At 41.7% G+C, this 22,635-nt stretch overlaps 1 protein-coding gene across 8 annotated transcripts in view; it reads left to right on the plus strand.

Annotated features, from left to right (window-relative positions):
* Positions 1 to 253: 253 nt before the first annotated feature.
* Positions 254 to 22,635, plus strand: part of ARMC2 (armadillo repeat containing 2) — a 116,392-nt gene continuing 94,010 nt past the window's right edge. For 2 of the 8 annotated variants that reach the window (XM_032484660.1, XM_032484661.1), the window contains exons 1-5: positions 265 to 465; positions 3,375 to 3,636; positions 4,101 to 4,173; positions 11,668 to 11,839; positions 16,895 to 17,102. In XM_032484660.1, the coding sequence (XP_032340551.1) occupies positions 3,419 to 3,636; positions 4,101 to 4,173; positions 11,668 to 11,839; positions 16,895 to 17,102 (671 nt within the window). In that variant the 5' untranslated portion in view covers positions 265 to 465; positions 3,375 to 3,418. Of the gene's footprint in view, positions 466 to 3,374; positions 3,637 to 4,100; positions 4,174 to 11,667; positions 11,840 to 16,894; positions 17,103 to 22,635 lie in introns of those variants that run through there. The other 6 variants (XM_032484664.1, XM_032484663.1, XM_032484665.1 and 3 more) reach the window with 6 other exon arrangements.

A 22,635-nucleotide genomic window follows, 5' to 3' on the forward strand; every position in this document is an offset into this window, starting at 1 on the left:
ATCTTGAATCTTACCCCTAACACTAAGCTGCCGTCCTTATCGTTATTCAGTAGAGGCGGTGAGATCTCGTAGGGGCTCAACAAACGCGGTTCCGTAAACTGCAAATTTAAAAGTAGATGCCTTTCCACCCCCGCTTTTCGACGCGGATCCCTCGCCCTTTCTCGCAGCACCTGACGCTCCCACTCCAATCCTGAAGCCCTCGCCCAGGCTCCTGCCCTCCCCCGCCCCTCCACCGCCGGCTGGCGCCCAACCTCAGCATTTCCACGCATGCGTTGGGGAGACCTGCGCAGGCCCAGTGGCCGAGCGGCGCTGAGGGAACTCCCACCTCGACTCTGTTGGCCCCACCCCCCTGGGCCCCGCCTGGCCCCTCTCCTGCTGCTCTGCTTCGCGGCTGCTGCCGCCTCGGAAAAGCTGGAGGATGAGCTGAGTCTCCGCAGTTATTACTGTCGCCAACGCTAACCACAGGTGCTTTGGGTCTGGCCGGAAGCCCCCTTCCCTGCGCCCACTCCCAACTCCTTCCCTGGCCTGCTCCGCCTGCCAGGCGGCTACCTGGCTCTGCAGGGAGGCATCCCGGGCGGCGGGTATAGGTAGTTTGTGTACAGTTACCATGGAGACGCTGGCTGGCCCGGCTTTGCGGGCTGAACAGCCCGCGGGCAAGCGGACGGGCGGGCAGGGTGAAGATGCTGCTGTGTTCTGCTCTGGTCTGGACCGGTGGAGGAAGGGGCATTGCAGGGAGTAGGGGAGCCGCTGTGCGCGCGGGAAGTGAGGCTTCCCCCACCGGTTCACCGGGAACCTCTCCGCCTTTCTGTCCCCGGTTGGGGGGGAGAGGCGATGAGAGTGCCCTGTGCATGCTCTGCGGGTCGGGCCGCGGCTGTTTTTATTTCTATAAATTTTGAGCTTTTAGCCAAGCGCGTGGTGCTTAGTAAAAACTCAGTAGTATTTGTTGAATGAGAGTGTGATAGACTAAGGAGCTTTGTCTAGGCAGTGATCCAGCCAAGGTCACACAAATTGTCTTCTGGGCTCTTCTAGGCAACGGTTACAATAAATAAATAAGTGTATGTGTAACAATATACATTAAAATAAATCATATGTACGTAACCCTTTTATCCATTCCCACTAGTATCACAGCAGATCCCCCATCTCACCCTGGTGAATTACTTCACTTGGTAGAAAAGCAAGTACCACTCTTTATTTTTAACCTTTTTTTTTTGTGAATCTACCAAATTCTGATTAGTTGTGTTTTGACATAGCTGATAATCCATAAAATACTTAATAAAAATTCTGTTTTCATAAAGCACAACACCCTGGTTTAAATTTTAAAATACATAAAATGTATGGAAACACTGAACAATGCCATTTCCTTTCTTTTGCAACTTCTTTTTTTAAAGGCAGTTTTTCATTCATAGGAAAAATTTTTGTTGTATCCTTTTATTACATAGCTCTTGGACAGTGGTTAATGTTTTTTAAGGGCCAGGTACCATGCTGAAGCACTTTACATGGATTATGTTATTCTCAGAACAAGCATATGAGGCAGTTACTATTACAACACACATTTTACAGATGGGGAAACTGAGGCTCAGAGAAGTTAGAAGCCCTGGTGGAGGTTAAATTGCTGTAAATTGTCAGAGTATTTGAACCCTTACTTCAGCATCTAAGCATTTAACCACTGCTTCTTTGGATACTAATATTAACACAAAAGTCATTCAAAATCATGGTAATGGTCTTGAGTATTTGATTTGTAGGAAAAAGAGTATGGAGATGGCCAGTCTTTCCCCTATTGCAAACATCCTGATAGTGCAGTGTTGCATTTAGCAAGAAGGATCTGCTTCAAGTGACTGACTATTTGCAGCACAGGTAAAGACAGATTCTGTTACTCACAGCTGAAAGCTTCCAAAAGATTGGCATCCTCACTTGGTAATGCCTCACAGGTGAAGTCTGATAAAGAATAGCAGGTTTCTCATGGTCTCTAAACCTATAGATGGTACTTCAACAGATGTTTTAAGATGACGCAATTTGTAGTTAAGACTCCTGACTCAGTCCCTGAAAACTAGAACCCTCTCCCATCCAATGAAATGCTAGGTTCTTAGAGACTCTGTAATCAACCAGTAATTAAATGGACCCTCATCATTTAGCACCCTTGGCAACATTTGGCTTGCCTGCTCTGCAAACGTGGCTGTGGCCTGAGTGGTGGAGGTGCTGTGATAGGATAACATGCTGAAAAGCAAAGTAAGTTGTTGGGGGGTGTAGTGTAGCTCAGCGGTAGAGTGCATGCTGGGCGTGCTTGAGGTCCTGAGTTCAATCCCCAGAATCTCCATCAAGTAAACACCTGACATATTCACCTGGAACATGTTGTGGATAGTTATCATCATATTGTTTTCCTCAAAAACTCTTAGGGTGGATAGAACTAAACATGTTCTTGTTGTCTATTGTTAAGAATCATAGTAAATCCTCTTTAGTTGTCTAAGGAATCACCTGTTGATTCTACTTACAGAAGTAGAGTCTTTTTCATTTCCTTGGGCATATGTCACAAAAACTTGTTTTCTTTTTTTGTAGAAATTATTCTAAAATTGGTCAGCTGAAATATATGAATAATTTCCAGACCTCTGTCTCCCTGGAGATATAACTTTCTCAGGGGATTAAGGTTTTTCATTTTTGTTTTTTAAATGAACACCTAATACTACATACTAATTAGTGCACGGCTTTAACTCTTTAACTGGGCAGTAGCTTGGGAAAGGATATTTGGTATTTGGTATCGATATTTGGTATTTATTCATGGTAGGACACTGTCTCAAATAGAAGGTGATTTGAATCAACTCATTCAAACATATAGGCAAATGTAAGGCTAAACCTTTCTGAGTGTACAAACTGCAATGATAAAAGCTAATATAGTTTGGAAAGAGGCCCCATCTGACTAACTTTAACTTTATACTCACATTTTGTGTGTGGGGCAGTGGAAAAGAAAGGGAAACTTCGGTTAAAAATGTTAACAGAACCACCACCACATACACATACCATGTGTTTTTTATGTATTGGAGATTATCAGATGGTTTTCCCTTCTTGCTCTGGATTCTTTCACAGTTTATCCTCTTTCTCTCTGGTTTAGCTTTCATTCTGGATCTCTTCCCCGCACATCATTTCCCTCAATCACATGTGTTCCCAGAGGCTTAACTGCTGTCATCCTGTGTTTTTGAAAGCTCTTCTCCCATCTTTATCTTCTAACTGTAACTGCCTGGTAGATTTTTAATGAAAAGATGTGATTTTTTTTTTTCAAGTTCAATGTAGAATAATGGTTTAAGTATGTATGGGTGGCTTTTAAACACTCCTTTCTAAGTGACTGAATGAAAATAGTTGTTTTTTTTACCATTTATTTGCAGGGTGTGGTGTTCATCTGAAGAACATTTTACTTTTAAAAGGAAAGATGCTGTCTCCAAATGATAAAAAGTTAGAAAAGCTGGATCCATTTTACCGACCTTCAGTGTCCAAGCAGAAGACAAGTGCAGAAATCATAAGTGAAGCACGAAATGCCTTGAGAACTGTTAGGACCCAAAGGCCGCTTACACCACGGGAAGACCAAAGAAAACTATTTGGATCCGCATCTTCAAGAACACCAGAAAATAGACCACCATCCTCCTTCAGGTATGTGACATTTCTCTTGGCTGTACACTCAGATGTGTAAACCACCAGATGACATTTTCCCTTAATTCTAATTGTGGATAGTTGCTTTCTAAGTTTGACTTCTCGTGTCTGTTCAAGATTTCTAAAGATAATTCCAGACCTTGGGTCCAAGAAGTTGCTTTGGTTTGAAATGGTTAATAGTGGTTGTCATACCAACTTTATAAAGTGATATGAAAGAAGCTTTAAAAAAATCACTATAAACATTTCTTCTTTTCATTACTCAATATTTTTAATCCTCCTAAAATCAACGAAAAGAATATGAATAAAATGTGTAAAGTACTGTGCTTCTTTAAAAATTACTTCTTCCTCAAGGTTATGCACTGAATGCTTTTAGTTGTTTGGGGGCTAGAGTTCACTAACATACACTAGAAATAAAAGAAATGATGCTTTGCAAACTAACATTTTTGTTCCATCTCCTGCGCTAGTGTCCATGCATCCAGTTTTGAGTCCTCTGATTCCAAGCCCATCTCTGGCGCCCGTCTCAGTCCTCTAGAGCTTGTGAGTACTTTGTATTACCATGAGTGCTGTGAAATGGAATTGGTCACAAGTACTTGGAATCAGCACTTATATATGCTAAGAAAGTGACCACATAGACCTAAATATATTAATAATTTAATATGAAAGCAAATTCTTTTTCACTTTTTCAAATATAATGGTTAGTATCTAACGAAACACTTTTATTATTCACCTATAGTTTGATAGTAGAAGAGTTTTAGAAATATATAGAAACCTGGCAAACAATGTTTCACAGTATTTTTTTAAGTTACACATATATATTTTATTTTTCATAGTTACATATACAAATAAACTATAGGTGCATGTATATAGAGTGAAAGATTTCTTACCAAAAAAACCCTCCACTGGTCTCCTGTCCCTTTATTTTTCATTCTCCCTTCCACAACGGCTCTCACTTTAAACTCTCTTGGCACATTCTTTTGGTGTTGAGATCCAAACTTTTAAATAACACAGTGTCTTGCTGCTCTCTGACTTACGAGCTTGAGGAATTATCTAATGACTTCCCACTAGGGAAGATGAAGATTTAATTCTTGTCTGTCCTCCCACGCCTCCTCACAGCACATTCACCCTTTCTATCCCCACTGCTACTCCCAATATAGATATATCATAATTTTGGCTAGGTCCCTTTTCTCTGACTGTGATTATATAAATCCTGTTTATAGATGGGCCTTGAACTAATGATAATTAATGATGATTACTTCTCCTTCCCTACACCATTTTTGTTTTCCTTGGTGTTAATTGCCTTGCTTTTTTAGTTTTATATTATTACTGTTTTAACTCCAAACTCTTCCCCAGTGGTCTAGGTCTCCTTCTTATACTCAGGCACATGAGATATTCTATTGATTCATCTCCTTGGAGAACCTTCCACTCTCCCTCCTGGACCACTTGCCCTGGGCATCTGGTGCACAGCTTGCTCCTCCTTCCCATGGTGGCTTTCCTGGTTCCTATATTCCAAGTCCTCCCCTTTGTTGATTTACTCTTGTTTTAGTGGAATACTCCCTTCAATAGCTTCTTGAGGAAGGAGGTATGGGAAATAAATTATTTGAGACCTTAACTGCTGATGCACTCTGGAAATTTGCAGGATTTTTCTTTTTGTTCCCAGTGTTATGAAATGTCACAATGCTGGGCATTTTCAATGTAGAATCTTGTGCCCTTCAGTTCTAGAAAGTGTCCTTGAAATTATTTTGATGTCTTCCCCTCTTTTCTGTTCTGTTTACCTTTTCTAGAATGTATTATTTGAATGTAGGAGCCCCTGAACTGGCACTTCAGTTTTCTTATTTTCTCTTTTCTCTTTCTCATATCATTTTTTGGATGAGACTTTATCTTCTAATCCTTTTATTGAGTCCTTTTCATTTCTATTATCATATTTTTAATTTTCAAAAGCTTTCTCCCACCCCTAAATTATCTTTTTTTAATATATAGTATTCTGTTCTTGTTTCATGGTTGTAGCATTTTATCTGCATATATTAATGGTAGTTTTGATTTTTGAATTGTTTTCTTCTCCTGAAATCTCTGTTGCTTTGTGTGTGTGTGTGTGTGTGTGTGTGTGTGTGTGTGTGTGTGTGGCTTGAAAAAACAAATTTTTATTTTCTCACAGTTCTAAAGGTTAGGAGTCCAAGATCAAGATGGCAGTAGAGTTGATTTCTTCTGAGGCTTTTCTCCTTGGCTTATAGATAACCATCTTCTCCCAGTGTCTTTACATGGTCTGTCCTCTGTGTCTCTGTTGCAGTTTTATATTTGTCTTGGTCTCTCTGTTTTCATATCAGAGGCTCTCCTCTGATAGCTGTGCTGCTTGTTTGGCTGTTCTTATTTGAGAGTGGAGGCGTGTAGAAGGTGTTGGTCAACCCATAGACAGTACCTACCCAAACCTTCATTTAGAGGGGTTTGGCTGTGCTGTGCTGTTTGTAAGACCCCCCAGTAGCAGTAGCTTTAGGGCTTTCCTTGTGGGCTAGTCAGTTCTCTACTGAAGTATCTTTCAAGCTTTTTCTTAGAGAATAAAGGCTGGTTGCTGACTTCCAGGAGCCAGGAGGAAGAAGTTAGGAATGCCCAGCATTCAGTACATAAATACTCAGTTAATATCTATGTTTACATTAACCCTCAGTTGTGCCTGGTTAGCTGATTCAGAGACTCTCTGTTTTATCCTCTCCAGAGAATAAACGTCCCACCTAATCCTTGATCAGTAGCCTGACTGTGTGGAGCTGGGAGGGAAGGAATTATACAAACTTTCAACCAGTTCTCCTTATTTTAGACACCCCTCCCTTGATGCCCCTGCTACTGCAAGCACCTGGTAATACAAATTCCTTAGACTTTCATGGAATTGGGATGTCTGTCAAGCTGCTGCTCCATTTTTATTACTGTATATGTGTGTGCATATGTTTGTTTTTGATCAACTATTTTAAAGTAAACTTCAGACCTTCTAAGACTTCATCCACGAAAGTGTGCATTTCATACACACAGGGGCAGTCTCCTACACAACCACAATGCTATCATCACAGCTCAGAAAATTAACATTACCCAGTAGAATCATTTAATGTATCATCCATGTCCAAATGACCCCAATTGTCTCAAAATGCATCTGTGTTCCCAAAGTACTTATCAGAATGTCTCTGTGGGGGAGATCATACTTGTTCTTATATCGCAGATGAGAGAAATAAGATTCCAAAATTGTGATGATGAACCAGTGTGCAGTAAGTGCTTTGTCAGCCATTACTGATACGTGGCTTCTTGCACCTACAGCCTTGGAAATCATTTGGGTTTTGAGCCAGCTACAACAAGAAGACCCCCAGTTTGGCAGCCCAGTGGGTCTACCTTGTTGTAGAGTGACTCTCTATTCTATAGTTCTGTCATTTGAAACTCCTATGAATTGTTTTTTTTTTTATTGCTGTGGTTTTTTGGGACTCAACTCAATTTGGTCCTACTCTTTCCAAAAATCTCAGTTTCTAGAGTTCACCTGGTCCCTGTCAAACTGTGGTTCTTGGACTGCAGGATTAGTTGTTAGGCAAAGGTTATGTTGACCTTTGTTTCTGTTTAGGGTCGTTGCAATTAAATTTCTTTACCGCAGAATGGTTGGGTGCTATGTGCAAAGTAAGAGCAGGATAAGAATAACTCCTTTCATTTGCAATTTTTTTGTGATAGTGGATTATGTAAGGGTCTCAGATATGTTTCATTTTAAACAAAAATTAAAGTTTGGACTGCCCAGTCAGAAAATCTGAAAGTGGTCTCAGACTGCCTCCCCTTCCAGGTTATTTCCTCCTTTCCGCTTCCCCTTTTAAAGAATGCTTTGACTCTGGTCACCTCTAAATTGATAAAGGGAAGAGATCAGGTGAAATAGGAGCAGAGGGCGAGGGAGCATGATCAAGACCACTGGAAGGTGGGGGGGAGGTGTTGTGTGCAAAGGGACACCATTGCTGAGAGAATCTGTGAAGACCTAACCAATTGAAATGTCAGCACTTTCTAGATCAGGGAAAATCTGTCTCAGACTAATTTGCCTTGGAATAATTCCTCACCGAGCAGTCAGTCAGTCAGCGAAGAGGGGCCCAGAGAGCAGCCCGTTCCAGCTCCTGCATTTCACAAATCCACTCAGCTCTTCGCACTTGTACGTTGTCCCTTCTCTCCATTTCTCCCCCGATTTCTGGCCTGTGCTTCCCCCACACCCTCTAGCAGGGGTGGGCTGCCTCCACTCAGGACTGCCCTGGGCTTCAGAGGGAGACGGAAGCACTGGGCACTCCCATCTCGGCTGGCCCCTTGGGGTTCCCACCAGCACCTGTACTCTTACAAACAGGGGGAAGGCACTGCAATTCACAGTCTGCCATGAGCACTTCTATCCACCTGCCACGTAGGTGTGCCACGTACATCTTTCTTTCTTAGCAGCTCTGCACCTCCCCACAACAACTCTGAGATGTGGGTGGTTGTGTGGTGATAATTACTCCCACGTACATTCTGCCCATCTGGTTAGCTGCTGTTCTGATTTATGTACACAGGAACAGCTGCTCTCATACTTTGGGTTGTGTAAAGTAGGGAAAGAGATGGAGGAGATAGGAAATTTTGTCTTTTATCATTATCATTGTCAAAATAGAACTATCTCCGTGTTTCCTAAACCTACAAAGCCCAGTCATTTAAGCTCCTAGTATTTTTATTAAACTTTTTATTGACATACAGAAAAGACACAGATCATCAGAATGCAGCCTGATAAATTTACACAAACTCAACAGACAGTAAACAGCATTGAAAAAAAGAAAAAATAGATCATTATCAGCCCCCCCGCCCCAGAAACCACCTTCCCAGGGTGACTACTGTCCTGATTTCTCACTTCATAGATTAGATTAGTTTCCGCTAGTTTTTTTTTTTTTTAAATAGGACCCGAGCTCCAAGCATTTGACAAGTAAAACAAAACTGAATATATATATATATCTCAAAGTATATGTATATATTATATGTATATATTTAAAGAGATTTAGAAGCCCATCTATATCTTGGCGATAGGGGAGATCCAGGGTAAGAAAAAGCAGAATGAGAATGTCAAAGCAGTGTTTTTGCTTTCACTATTTCTGAAACGAATGGTGACATTACAGCAGTGAGTCACATGCTGAGTGTGACAGAGGAGCCCAGAGTACCTGTGGAGAAAATCATAGTAATAGAAGTGCACAAACAATTACCACATCCAAAGGTTATGTGCTTGGGGGAGTTTTTAATACATATTTGCTTTCGAACTTCCAAGAGGTCTTTGTGTGTGTGTGTGTGTGTGTGTGTGTTCTGTTGCTTTACAAATTAAATCATAGAAACTTTCTGCAGTGGGAGGTCATGGACCCCCTTTTCCAGTCTTCATGTAGAATGAGACCCCCACCTTCCCATCTGCTGATCCAGACAGGTCAGAAATTGGTCAGAGCCCACTGCAGTGGGATGAGAGTCAAGGCCAATAAGACCCCTTACATATTTTAGGAATGTTGTCTTCTTTGGTTGGGTTGTTCTGTGGAAACAGTCTTTCAGTCTTCAATAGACCAGTTTTATCAACCAGGACAGATCTTAAAACCTGACTTTCCCAGTGTCCTTGGGTATACTCCAGTTACTGGTTAGTATCATAACACAAATCTTGAGGGAGGGGTTCTCAAGTGAAGATTTAAACTCACTTGAAATATTCTCTGAGTTCTAAGATGCAATGAATTTTACAAGAAAAAAAATTTTCCTGTTGCGCTTCCTAAAAGCCATTTTGCTCCACAAAGTGAAAGAACATTTTTTGTAGAACCTAGCCTGATAGAAATTGATAGCTTGTTTCATTTTCCCTTGAAGAATTAAAAATGTATCACTTTATACTTTTAAGTAGTCCAATGAGATATATGTTCAAATGGGGTAAATAATTTAGTAAAGGCCAGTAGCAAAATGGAACTAATCTTTTATAATACAAACAATGGCTAATTTTGCACTAGGAAAATGATGGCTTTTGTTAAGGAGCAGTTTAGGGGATTTATCTTGCCATCTGGAGATAATTCAGTTATTCTCTTTTGGGTAAAAATTAGCTTTACAAAACCGTATTTTCTCTTTTTGTAAGATCTTTTATTTAGTATCCAGAAAATTTGTAATAGTTAAGGCATCCATAAAAGCAGCCATTTACTTTATCTGCATTATTATTATCTGGCAGACTTCTCAGTCTTTGTTTCAGATTCAAGGTTCCTGCAGAGTACAGACAGTTTGAGATAAGAAAACCTCAAATCCATATTCAGTATTGAGATTATCCTTATGTACTTCATCTTTCATAATGTAAAGCACTTATTTTCCTGTATCATACTCTTAGTGTTTTTGTTCCTTAGCTTCATGGCCTAAGTCACATTCTTAAGACTACTTTGCTGCAAATTAAGGCGACTAAAAAGTAAAGCAACTCTTTATTAAACAAATATAGCATGATTTACACAAACAGATGAGTGGTGTCTCCTTCAGAATAAACCCCTCTGAATTCAGGATCTTTTTCCCAGCAAAGTTGCATCAGAGGCCAGAATCTTGGCTTTTGAGACTTAAAAGTAACTTGGAACCAAATCTAGTCAATACGTAGAAGGTGAGTAGCTTACGTAGGGAAGGAGCTAGCATTTCTTGAGCCTCCATAACAGGAATTGTATATATACGTCAGTGTTCCTGCAGGAGGGGGACTGCCATCTCTTTTGATAGCTAGAGAAGTAAATAGCCTGCTCCAAGTTCACATAACCAGGAAGTAGATTCCGCACGGATTGTTCTGATCTCAGAGTCATTCACTCTTCCTGTTATACTGATTATTTTATTTCTGTTTTTTTCTAACTTTTTGGAAAAATGTGTCTCCAAAGTCATAAAACTAATTTTTTGGTCTGGCTTATGAACTGATTCCATATGCAAATGAACAAGAGAATAAAAAATATTTTGAAAAATTTCTCATTGTTGCATTAAGCAACTTCTTGAAAAGAGACCTCTAATATAGATGTCTGTATTCTATTAATGTATACGAGAAAATGAGTGGTTGCAATTATGTGTCATATATGATAGATGACCTTACCCATTTTTCCCAATTATCTGACTTGAATTTCACACTGGATCTTTAAAAAAAGTTATTGATTAACCTATTGGATTGGGAGTCACTCATTTCACATGTTCTGTAAGTGACGTTAGGAACTTTAACTTGATTATTTGGGGTTAGAGACTAGAAGCACTGCTGCCATAAGATTACCCTTTCATAGATGGATAATTGTGCTGGAGGTGGAGGAAGGCTGGACTACCAGGCAACACTGAAAGTGGGAGTGTAGGTCCCTGTGAAGCTGTGGCCCCAGGTTGGGTCGGAGGCCACTGCCCCCTGGAGGGCAGACCAGAGGATGCTCTGGGTGGCTCAGCTTGGTGCAGGTAGTTTTAAGTCCTTAAGGAACTGGAATTTGGCAGTAATGTTCCTTTTCTGAGGGTGTCAGCCTAGAATTCTTGAGATGTAGAAAATAAAACATTTTTATATCAGAAGTCCAGGACTACTTGCTCTTGTGTTTTGTGACTTTTTCATCTAAATTTTTCAAAAAGTTTATGTCATTAAAAAAAATACTTTTGTGAAGTCCAACATATATAAAGGTCATATTTATATTCCACATAGTTCTTGGCACATGTAACTGCCCAATAAACATTATCTGAGCTGAATTGAACACAAAAATTTACAAAGTGTTTTGAATATACTCTACCAAATTTTATATAGTCTCTTCTACAGATCTGTTTGCTGGCCTGGGTAAGCCTTTTCTTCAGATACACTAAGCAGGACAGTAGAATACTTAATACAATATAACTGACAAAAACAGTTTAAAAAGTGTTACATCCCTAACACAATAAGTAAGGTGGGCCAGTGAGACGTAGAACTAGGGGGCTGGGGAGAAGCCAGGCGGGGAGCCGTGTGCTCATGTGGAAGTGTCAGGGCCAGTTCCTGGTGGTGAGTCTGATTCAAGACACAGAAACTCATGCCAATCATTTAAAAAAATCTCTTTCCAGAAACCGAAAGCGCCAGCATCTCCTGCCACAGAGGAGGATCCCTGCCCTTCCTTTCCTAAACCCCCAGTGGACCCTGCGAAGATTAGAAGGATAAGCAGTGCCCGGGCGCGCTTGTTCAGGGCGGCCTCGCAGGGGGCTCTTCTGCCAGACAGGACCCTTCCTCCCACACAGCGTAAGGCCACATAACATCTTTTAAAGCCTGGGGGCAAGCATGGTTCTTGAATTTGAACACAAGAGCTATTTCCATATGATTTTTTTTCAAACCCCACATGATTTTTAATGTTATTTAAGACTTAGTTAATATTGTGCAAAAGTTGGTTAAGAAACGTTCGTATATTTTTCCGGGAGTTTATAAAGAATACCAAAATATCAAGGGGTTTTTTTTTAAGTTACTTGGTAGAAAAAGAATATTAGGATAAGTGTTTTCTAACAAATGGGTTCATCTGTATTAGAAATACTTTCTAAAGTAGAGTTTGAAAAGTTGTTAATTTCATTAAGCATACTGAAGATTCCTATAAGGTACACTAAGCTTGGGTCTTTGAAAATACCTCTCTGATCCCATGTGAAAATGTGAGAGCAAGTTGAATGGGCTTTTCCTTTGGCCACAAAACTCCTGGCAGGTACTGGAACCTGGAAACAGAGAGACTAAAAATTTCAAATTCTAAGAAACGCCCCCAACAATTGGAATCACAACCCACCTCCAGATCATACTAAGAGTTTTTCAAACTATAGGAAATGTCCCATTACTGGGGTGACAATTAGTTTAATGGATCACACCAGCATTTAAAACAATGAAGTAGAGTAGATGGAATGGAAAATGTCAGGGTACATTGCAGACAATAAAGGTAAGTATTGCTTCAAGGATTTTACTTCAGTCACGTACATGTGTGTTCAGGACCATTATTATAAGTTTATTATACATTGTATTAAATCATATTATAAATTTATCATTACTGTACTTAGCCATCTGCGCCAAAGCATTTTCGTGTCCCGCTCCAAAGTCTGTCTCTCTGGCAGTTCTTCCATCCACCCTGTTGGCGGTTGCCACCCTCACAATTCTCCACATCCCTGCTGTCTGTGTCAGCACCCAGGAAACAATGGCAGTAAAAAGTCATTGTCTTTTTAAAAGCACACATGCCCAGTTTAAAAAAATTCTATGGCTCCAGCCTCGAACTCATTGTCCTTTGTACAGGGGCTCCCTGGGCTTGTTTGAGAGTCCCTATTGTTTAGAAAAGGTATCCTTTGTTGGGGAACCGACTGTAAAGGCCGCTGTGCCTGGAGACAGAGGGTGCGTCCCTTCCTTTGGTGTGAACTCATTAGCTGACACCTCCTCAGGTTGTGCTGGGGTGTGGTGGCAGGTTCGGAATTCCTGATGGAAGAAAATGAAAAGGGAAGAGCTGTGTGTAGTTCATAGAGCCCACAGTTCAATTGCTTGTGTTCAAATAGGGTTTCTGGCTGGAGGTGGCAGCGTTGCTAACACCCCCCGGTTATTCTGGATGGATACCTCAGAGCAGTCTCTACCCTCTCGCAACCTCTGTTACCTTTGCCATCACAGAGGCTTCCTAAATATCTCCTGGGTCTGCATTCTTCTTCCCACCACTGCCCCACGGCTTTTATCACCTCTTGACTTGTCCCTGGTCACCCAGCGCTCCTGTCTTGCTCCACCCTCAGCTTGCTGGGGGCTGCAGGTGGGTCAACACAAGGACTCTTAGCCCTGGGAGTAGCCAGCAGAGCCTGGGGAAGCTGAGCCTCAACCCAGACATGGCTGTGAGCAGTGGCCTTGTCCCTTTACCTCAGTGAACCATGAAAAACAATCATTTTCTGTGTGCCATAGGGGACAAGAGGTCAGGAAGCCAAAAAAGAAAAAAAAAAATCAGGTTGCATCATCTTCTTGCTGAAAACCCTTCAGCGGATCCCCGGTGCCTAGAGTGGTGTTTGCCAAACTGAATTCCAGGGAACACTTCTGGCAAAATGTTAATAGCTTTTTCTTGGAAAAAGAGTTCAGTGCTCCAATGAGTGTACCTACTTCCTCTCCATCTTGGAGAGGCACAGTGCGCATGAGCATGTTCAAGGGTGGGGAAGGCCACCTGGTAAAGACACCTGTTTAATTTTAACTCAGCCCAGCATTTCACAGACCAACTTGACTGTAGAATCTGTCTTTTGGGAAACACTGACCTAGAACAGTAGTTGGTCAACTTTTTCCATAAAGGGCCAGAGAGTGAACATTTCAGACCTTGTGGGCCGTAGCGTCTCTGTTCAACCTACTCAGCTCTGCCACTGCAGCAGGAAAGGGACCACAGACTGATTTATGGCCACTGAAATTTGAATTTCATATAATTTTCACGTTACCAAATATTGTTCTTCTTTTGATTCTTCCCCCACCCAAACCATTTGAAAATATATAAACCATCCTTAGCTTATAGGCTATACAGAAAGAGGTGGCAGGCCAGATTTGGTGGGGCTGTATTTCGTTGACTCCTGGTCTAGGCGATGAAGTCTCCTCTCCAGTATGCACAGCTGTGCCATGTTCTGGCCCCAGCCTGACATTCTAGGTCCTTCTCTCCAGTCTCCTTTCCCTTCCCACACCCTGCCCTGGTCTGTGCACCAGCAATATGAAACCCTTGCAGTTCCCCATACCCATCCTACTATTTCAAGCCTCATGCAGGATCCGCTATATAATTTGCTGGACCCAGTGCAAAATGAGAATGTGGAGCTCTTTGTTCAAAAATTATGTAGAATTTCAAGATGGCAATGGCAAAGCATTAAACCAAGCATGGGGCCCTTCTCAGCGTGGGGCCTTGCTTGACCACACAGCTTGGACACACCTAAAGCTGGCTCTTACTCCAGACTTGTGTTCCTTTTCCTCAGAATTTTTTTTTTCCTGGTCTCTTGTTAACCCTTCAAATTACTTCTCAGGCTCCACCTCCTCAATGACTCTTTCCCTGACCAACTTCAACCCCTCAGGACTCCCTGCTCTCTGTACTCCTTCTTACCCGGCTCAGACCACACGTGCTGCATCTCTCCCTGTACGCATCTGCTTCTCTTTCCCCTACTACTGAAGACTGAGCAACTTCACTAGGAGAAGAGATTTTCTCTGTTTGAAGCCTGAGAGCCTGAATGGGCTGTAATCTGCAGTAAGTGCCAAAGAAATATCTGTGCAACAGAACAGTTCCCATGTGAAAATGCTGCTGGTTGTAGAATCCTTTTGAATCTTATCCACAGTCCATTATGAAATTAGTACAGCATGCCGCATGCACTTGCCAGAAAGACCCAGAGCTTCGTTACTCATGCACAGTTTAACGTGGGCATCCGTCAGTAAGAGTAAGCCCCGGGCAACTCTTTGCTGCAGTGACAACTGACAGCTGACTCCAGTAGACTGTGAAAACAGAGGGGCTGCAGCTCCTCTGCCCACAAGTAGGGGGGCGTTTTTCCCTGTAGAGTGGAAGCTCCATGAAGGCTGGGACTTCTTGTTCCTCCTGGGCCACCAGCTGCTGAAACAGCGTCTAGCACATGGCAATGGGTGCTTAATAAATATTTATGGAGTGAACAAGTGGAAGAAATGAATGCTGTAATATTGGGACAGGCTAAAAATGCTTTATAATCTAAACTGAAGTACATGCTTGGTGATTCAGTCCTAAACATATTCAGGGTTGCGTGGTGCTGGACTGGAAGTCAGGATTCTTGGGTTCCATTAATAACGATGACCACAACCTCTAGGTCTGGAAGTATGCTAGCACCACATACGTCACTTCACTGGACCATATCACTTAATTCTCTCCACGTTCCCAAGAGGTGGGGACCACTGAGGAAGGGGAGAGAAGGTGAGTGACCTGCCCACATCACACAGCTGTACTTGACCCCAAGTCTAATGAGATGCCAAGCCCACACTCTCCCTGCCGAGCAGTCCTGGCTCTCCCCACACCTGTTCCATGACCTTAAACTGGTCACATAACCTTTCGGGTTCTCAATTTTCTCATCTGAAAAATGAAGGTTAGACTCACCAGTCTCTAAGGTTCCTTTCTGCTGTAAAATTCAGTGTTTTGAAAGCACGGGGCTTAGTCAGAGGAGGTGACTAGGTGGTTTTGTTATTGTTGGTTTTTATTGGTTTGATGGTTTAAGTGCAGAAAGGAAACCTTGAGTCATTTTGGAAAAGCCTGCAAGACTATTTCTCTATATGAAGCTCATTCCCTTTTCCCCTTTGAAAAATATAATTTGTCACGGACTAGAATGTAGTAGCAGCAATATGGGTAAGCTATTTCTAATGTCAGTTTGCCAATGAAGCAGCTGTGTTGTATTTTAAGTCTAAGGATCTGTAGCCATAAACACAATAGATGTTTCAGTTCAGAGGCTGGACGTCTTTTTTTTTTTTTGCAACTCTATCTTAGTCCTCTTTAGAAAGTCTACAAGTGTTTCAGTGCCCTCCTCTGTCCATGTCTGGTAGCGGTCTGCTGGGCCTCCACCACCCAGCCCTGTCCCTCTGATCACCTTTCCCCCTCACATACTCCACTCATGCTGGTCCTCAAGTGCCACTCCTGCCTTAGAGCCTCCGCACCAGCTGTTCCCTCTGCTGGAAATTCTGTCCTTCATCATTTGATGGCTTGATATTCATCTCCATTAAGGGTTTGCCTACCACGCCTACCTGTTCAAAATTGCTACCTGCCCCCATTCCCAATCCCCTTTTACCCTTCTCCACTTTTCTACTTTCACTTTTTTCCCATAGCACTTATGTTAAATCAGATACTTCACCTTATGGTCTATTACTTATTGCCCGTTTACACCTATGAGGATGTAAGCCCACTGAGGGCAGGGATCTTTGTTTCGTCACTGATGCCTCCCAAGCACCAGACATCAGGAAGGCACTCCAGTATTTTTTGAATGAAAAATTACTAATGTGATCAAATCCAGGACAGGGAATTGTTATGGGACATGGGAGTGTTTATATGGACTTAGGTAGTTCATAAACCGAAATTTAAGTGTTTGCCTGCAGGTAGACTCCAAGCTAATAGATACAGGATCCTGTTCATTTTTACCTGATGAATTGATGTCAAGTCTAAAATAGTGGTGAGGTCTTGGATATGTTCAGGGAGGTTTTATCCATACAATTCCAGACTTGATTATAAGTAATATGTAGTTTTTAAATTGTATAAACTCTTGGGTTGAAAAAATATTGAAAGATAGTGATTCCTAAAATAAATGCTTTGATCAAACATTTCCTTGGTTATTACAGCAAAGAAGAGAGTGGAATCTAAAGAAACAGTTATGATGGGGGACTCTATGGTGAAAATAAATGGGATTTATTTACCAGAATCAAATGCCCTTGGCCACTTAAAGAGTCACCCACTTCAGCTAACATATGATGGAGACTTCAGTGAAATCAAGGAGCAAGAAATGTTCAAAGGGGCGACACCCTTGCCATCCCATCTCAGAAGTGGAGGGTCAGTATTCTTTTTATTTAATTTTCTGCTCTGGACAACTGTGTCATTTACCAGTTTGTTCTCTAGCTTATGTAGGTGATTGATTTGCATTTTTCCCTTTTCTATAAACAAATTTTAAGTTAGTGATGCATGCGTAGGAGAGAGTTCTTCTCACGGCTGAATGGAGTTGATTTTACATCTCCCTCTCTAATCCTCAGGAAAACATTTATTCATACCTGCCAAAGTGCTGCTTTGATACAACTGTCAGAATAAAGTCTCTGCTTTATTTGGGCTGTTCCAGCCAGCCCTTGAGTGATGACTGATCTTTCTGTTTGTGTTACTTGGGATTCTTGCCCAGCCTGGAATTTCTCATTACCTCCCTTTAGGTTAGTCCACTGTTGTTAACTCTACAAAACAGTGGACACTTGGTTTAATTCATTCTCCAGTAGAAACTTGGATTAAAATATTTATTTTGCAAACTCATAGTTAAAAACAGGAGGGCCCTGTGAAACTCTTATCTATTTCCCCTACTAACCCTCACAGAATGAATGATTGGGAATTATTTTCTTTCATACCATGTTCCTAGAGAAGGCTTTTTTTTTTTTTTTTTTTACCCCAATCCACACTGACACCTTTACCCCACCCATCCAGGAGCCCCTAAATTCGTTCCATGTTCCTAGATAGGGCTTTCTAGGGCTTCCCCTAGAAAACTGAGGAGCAATTTTCCTACCATATTAAGGATTTGCAGAGAAATCCTCACTGTATGAACCATGTGAATTCTTATGCTGGCGTTTTCCTAAAGGAGCCTGGAATGACTGGGTACCAGGGTGGGGATGGAGCAGCTCTGTTTTTCAGTCCCAGCCAGTAGTGATGCTAAGATAGGCGGAAGGTCTTGAACTGGACAGCGTCAGTCAGAGATATTTTTCGGCGACTTTCCATTGGGTCATTGTGGACAGCTGCCCAGTTCAAATCTGCTTAACTAGATTGAATTCCACGGGCCATTTTAAGACCAAGTGCTTATTGCCCTCACTTTAGATTTTGGGTCCATCTTTGGCATGTACACACGCAGCATGCTTAAAACTAACTTTTCCCCAAACTGGCTGCTTGGCAGCTGGTTAGTTTAGCTGAAATGACCTTGTCTGCTGACACAGAGTGTCGCACTCACTGAATTTATAGTAGTCAGTCTAGTAGTCCTTGTAATGTCGCTTTGCATTCAGAACATTTTTTTAAATTAAAGGAAAAATGAAATATCTCCTTAAGTGGAAGGGAACAACTTCAAACTGGGACTTTGGGAGTTGAGCACAAAACATCAAACTGGCCATTGCAACAAATCTTTTCCAGTTGGTGAGTAAGAATAGGCTGCGGACCTCAGAGCTTAAACATAAAAGGCAGCAGGAGAACTTGTGTTTCTTTCAGCACTGAAGTGAAAAGGAAACATTTATCTTGCTGCACCCATCCTTACAGTAATTAAAGTTGACTAGGAAAAACCAGACAAGAGCTGTTTTCTTTTCTTTTCTTTTTCACAAGCTTTCAGATGTTGTGGAATAATCTGGCAAGCCAAGGTTCATTATGTCGTCCTCAGTCTGGGACAGCAAAGGCATTTTCAGTTACATATTTTATCCTCCAAACAGCAGAGAAAAAATCAATTAGGGACTGAAGGCAGTTCTTCCTGACTGTCCAGAATTAGGAGGCACTGGCGGCAGCACTAATTGTTTTCATCTGGCTTTGTTAGGATGGCTTTTGCATCATGCAATGATTGTGACTGAGTTGGGTTTGTAATACACCCTGGCAAGTTTAACTCCGAGTAACATTTTTGCATTATGAATCTTTACCTCTTTTAATCACTGGATGGGATTTTGTTGAAGTGGTGTCCCAAAAAAGTTTTTTTTAGGATTAAGACAAGCCAGAAAATGGAAACTATTAGCAATTCTTCCATTAATTACACTTGTGAATCAATCTGGGACACTTGGTAGTTGTTTCTGGTAAACATTCAAGTGAGTAATTCCAAGAAATGATCTTTGCTCTGCAGTGGAGTATTCCCAGTTTTGATGCTAAAGCCTTGCCATCAATTAACACGTTTTCAGCTTTAGACCATAAAGTGGAAAATGAAGACCCTTGTCAGTGAACTGGGCTGGCTGGAGGGAGGGAATGGGTTGCATAACTAGAACAGGGAGAGGCAGGAGATGACAGTGGTTGAGGGCTGAGAAGAAGCGTGAGCAGCCATGTAAATGGGACACAGGAGGCGAGGTCATGCTCTCTACACAGGGTCGGTGCCTTCTGCTCTCACCTGGGAGCTGCCACCTCCCACCAGTGCTTCTTGGCCTGGGGGAAGAAAGGAGCAGTTTAATTCAGTAAAACCACTTTGATTTCAAGAAAGCCCTTAATTTAGAATACGGATGACTCAAACTTGGGATGGACTAGAGTTTAACTTTAAGTTGGTTGTTGTGATGGGAAAAGGACTTTGCTAAGCAAGATGTCCTTGCAAACAAGGTCTTAGGGGACTGTTTAACTTTCCAGAGGAGAACATGCTCTGCAGTACTTGCTGAACTGTCACCTTCTCACTGTGTGCAGACTACAATGGCCCGTGTGTCCACACACGGGTTCATTCATTGTTTGGCAGACCTGCTCCTTAGCAACACCCCATTTTCTCTTCCTTTGTGTTGCCATATGTTTTGAAAATAGCTTCCATTAAAATAGGTATGTGTGCATATCTCCAGCCACCATCCATCCAGTGGTGCCATCTGATGGACCCCTTTATATACCTGCTTTAAAACCTTTTAAGGCTTTCTGTGTAAATATTGTTCAAAGTCATGGTTTGGAAATGTGATTTTTAGGGCTTTAGGAGGAAAGCCCAAGAGCAGTCTGTTGTGGAGAGTTGAGGAGAACTCTGTGTTGGGGCCAGAATCCATGGATTTAGAATTGGTTCCCTCTTAGCCACTTAATTCCACTGTATGTTCTTTGACAAGTCTCTTAACACGTCCAGGGGCTCTGTTTTCTAATCTGTAAAATGGAAAGAACTGGACTCCGTGTACAGATTGACTGTAGGCTGTGGAATGATTAAAAAGGCTTGAAAGCCTTATTTGTAAACTACCAAGTCCTGCTAGTATTGTTGGAATCAAAAATGAGCAAAGAGGGCTTCTGGTTAAAGATGGCAAAGCAAAGGCATTCTGCAGAAACCCAGTGAAAGCAACAAAAAATGAAAAATAGAAATAAATGTCATCAATGAAACAGAAAAATGGTTCCAACCCCAAACTACAAAATACAAAGGAACCTTTACACTGCAGTGTAGGATTGAGTTTTTCTTCTACCTAGCATACCTCCTTCTGGAGAGTGAGGTGTCTTACATAGTATAATAAATTCTGCTCAGTCTGTGTTGGAAGGAGGGCTGGCCCTGTCTTCCCTACGCCTCTTCCCAGAGGTGCTTATGCGGCCCAGAGCTGGCTAATCAGTTATACAACCCACCAGCCATAGCAGTTGGTTCAGAGGTAGGTACGTGATCCAAGCCAGGCCAACTGAATTCTCCCCAGGACTTTTGCCAAAGCCTTTGGGGAAAGTGCTCTTTCTCCAAGTGCACAAGCTGTAAAGATAATATTGTCTTGGAGTGAAGAGTGGCCATTTCATTGCCTTGTGGAAGGTGACTTTGAGAGGAAAGTGATGTATCAACGAACCAAGTCAAGGAATGGAGATGGTGACTGAGTTCAAGGGTGGTATATAGGCCCCTAGATCCAGCTGTGCCTGAGGCCACCACATCCACACTGCAGATGGGCTCTTTTATGAACCAACGTGTTCCTTTTTCTTTCTCTCTCTCGTTCATCTTCCTTCCTTCCTTCTTTCCTTCCTTCCTCTTTTCCTTCTTACCTTTCTTTCTTCTTTCCTTTATTATTTTGATAGGGACAGATGATGGTACTTTAGATTAGGTTTTTATCACTTGGACTATTGTAACCAAAAGAGTCCAGTTAATCTGCCAGACTCTGTGAAATATAGATGAAGACGGGGTAATTTGAGAGCAGACACTTACCTCCTCAGACTTGAACAAGAAACAGATTTCACAGACAATGAGTCTCTCAGTTCAGGAAGATGTATCCAATATTCTTTAATTAAAGAAACACAATGTAAGGATGTGGGTAGGCCACAGGAGAAGTGGGGAAGCCACAGTAGAGACTCCGTTCCAGATCCAGGGTGTGAAGCAGCTGAGGGGAATGGAGCTGAGGATGACATGCTCTCCCTGTTTTCTGTGAGCCAGATAGTTTGTGTGTGTGTGTGTGTGTGTGTGTGTGTGTGTGTGTGTGTGTGTGTATCTAGAGGAGAGAGTTCCAAAGATTGGAACCCAAGGAGCCTGGCCTATAAGGGGGCTTTTCTGTGCATCACAAAACCTGCTACATAAAAACCAAGGAAACACACACTGCAGGTCAAGAAAATAACAGACTTGGAAGATAGATATTCAAGAAAACTAAAGTTGAAGCTGTAGGGCACCCCAGTTCTCTCCCTCCATGGACCCTTTTCATTCAACAAATACATGGCTCTGTTTAAAGATAAATAATATTCAGATAAGAGTTAACATGGGACTCAAGCATGGCTTTGTGAAGAACATGACAAAGACTAATGACGGAAATGGATCACAAAAGGACACACCCTCCAAGAACAAGGGAAGAGTTAAAACAGTGGTCCATAGTGTCAGAGAAATTACAGATAATGTTATTAGCTTTTTAAAAAAGGAAAAAACAGCTCTTCTTTGGGTTATAAGAATTCAAATTAGAGAATTTAAGCCCACGTGAAGTGAAAATATGCTCACAAGTCTCAAAAAAGAGATGAAAGAAATGAAAGAAAAATATATAAACATGGAAAGGAAAGACACATTAAAAATAAAAAGTGAGAATAAAAGAACAGCTGGAAATGCAATCAGACATGGTAGACAAGCTGGAGGAAATCATAATAAAGGAATGAATAAGAAAATGGGAAAATGATTAGAGACATTGAGACAGATACGGGAGGCATGATACTTGTATTCTCGAAAGAGGGAATCATCCTTTTCCTCCTCATCCTCCTCTTCCTTCTGGTACTACCTTTACTTTGACTAAGTGCCAGGTACTCTTCCAAGTGATTTACATATATCAACTCACTTGGTATTTACAACAACCCACAGAGGATGGAAGAGAGAAAAACAAGAAAAATTTTGATATAATGGAAGACAACTTTCTGATGTAAAGATTTGAATCTGAAGCTCAAATGAATACATCATGTTGCAACAAAATTTACTATGGACTAATCCACACCAAGACATTCCCAACAGTGCTCAGCACTGGAACACCGCCCAGTACATAGCATACACTCTGTTAGTAATTGTTGATTGCGTGGGTAAATGGAAGAAGGTGCCCTATGGCCATCAGGCTGAACAAGCAAGTCACATAAAAGGAGAAAAAAAGCAGGCTGCCTCTGGTTTATTAGAGCTTCCCTTGGTGCCAGAAGATAGTGCCAGATGAAGTCCTAAGTATAAGAAGGGTAACCCAAGAATTGTATTGCCAGCCAAGTTGTCCTTCAGTAAAAAGGCAACAGG

The sequence above is a fragment of the Camelus ferus genome, chromosome 8 (genome assembly GCF_009834535.1).
Source record: "Camelus ferus isolate YT-003-E chromosome 8, BCGSAC_Cfer_1.0, whole genome shotgun sequence".
In the NCBI taxonomy this organism is placed as follows: domain Eukaryota; kingdom Metazoa; phylum Chordata; class Mammalia; order Artiodactyla; family Camelidae; genus Camelus; species Camelus ferus.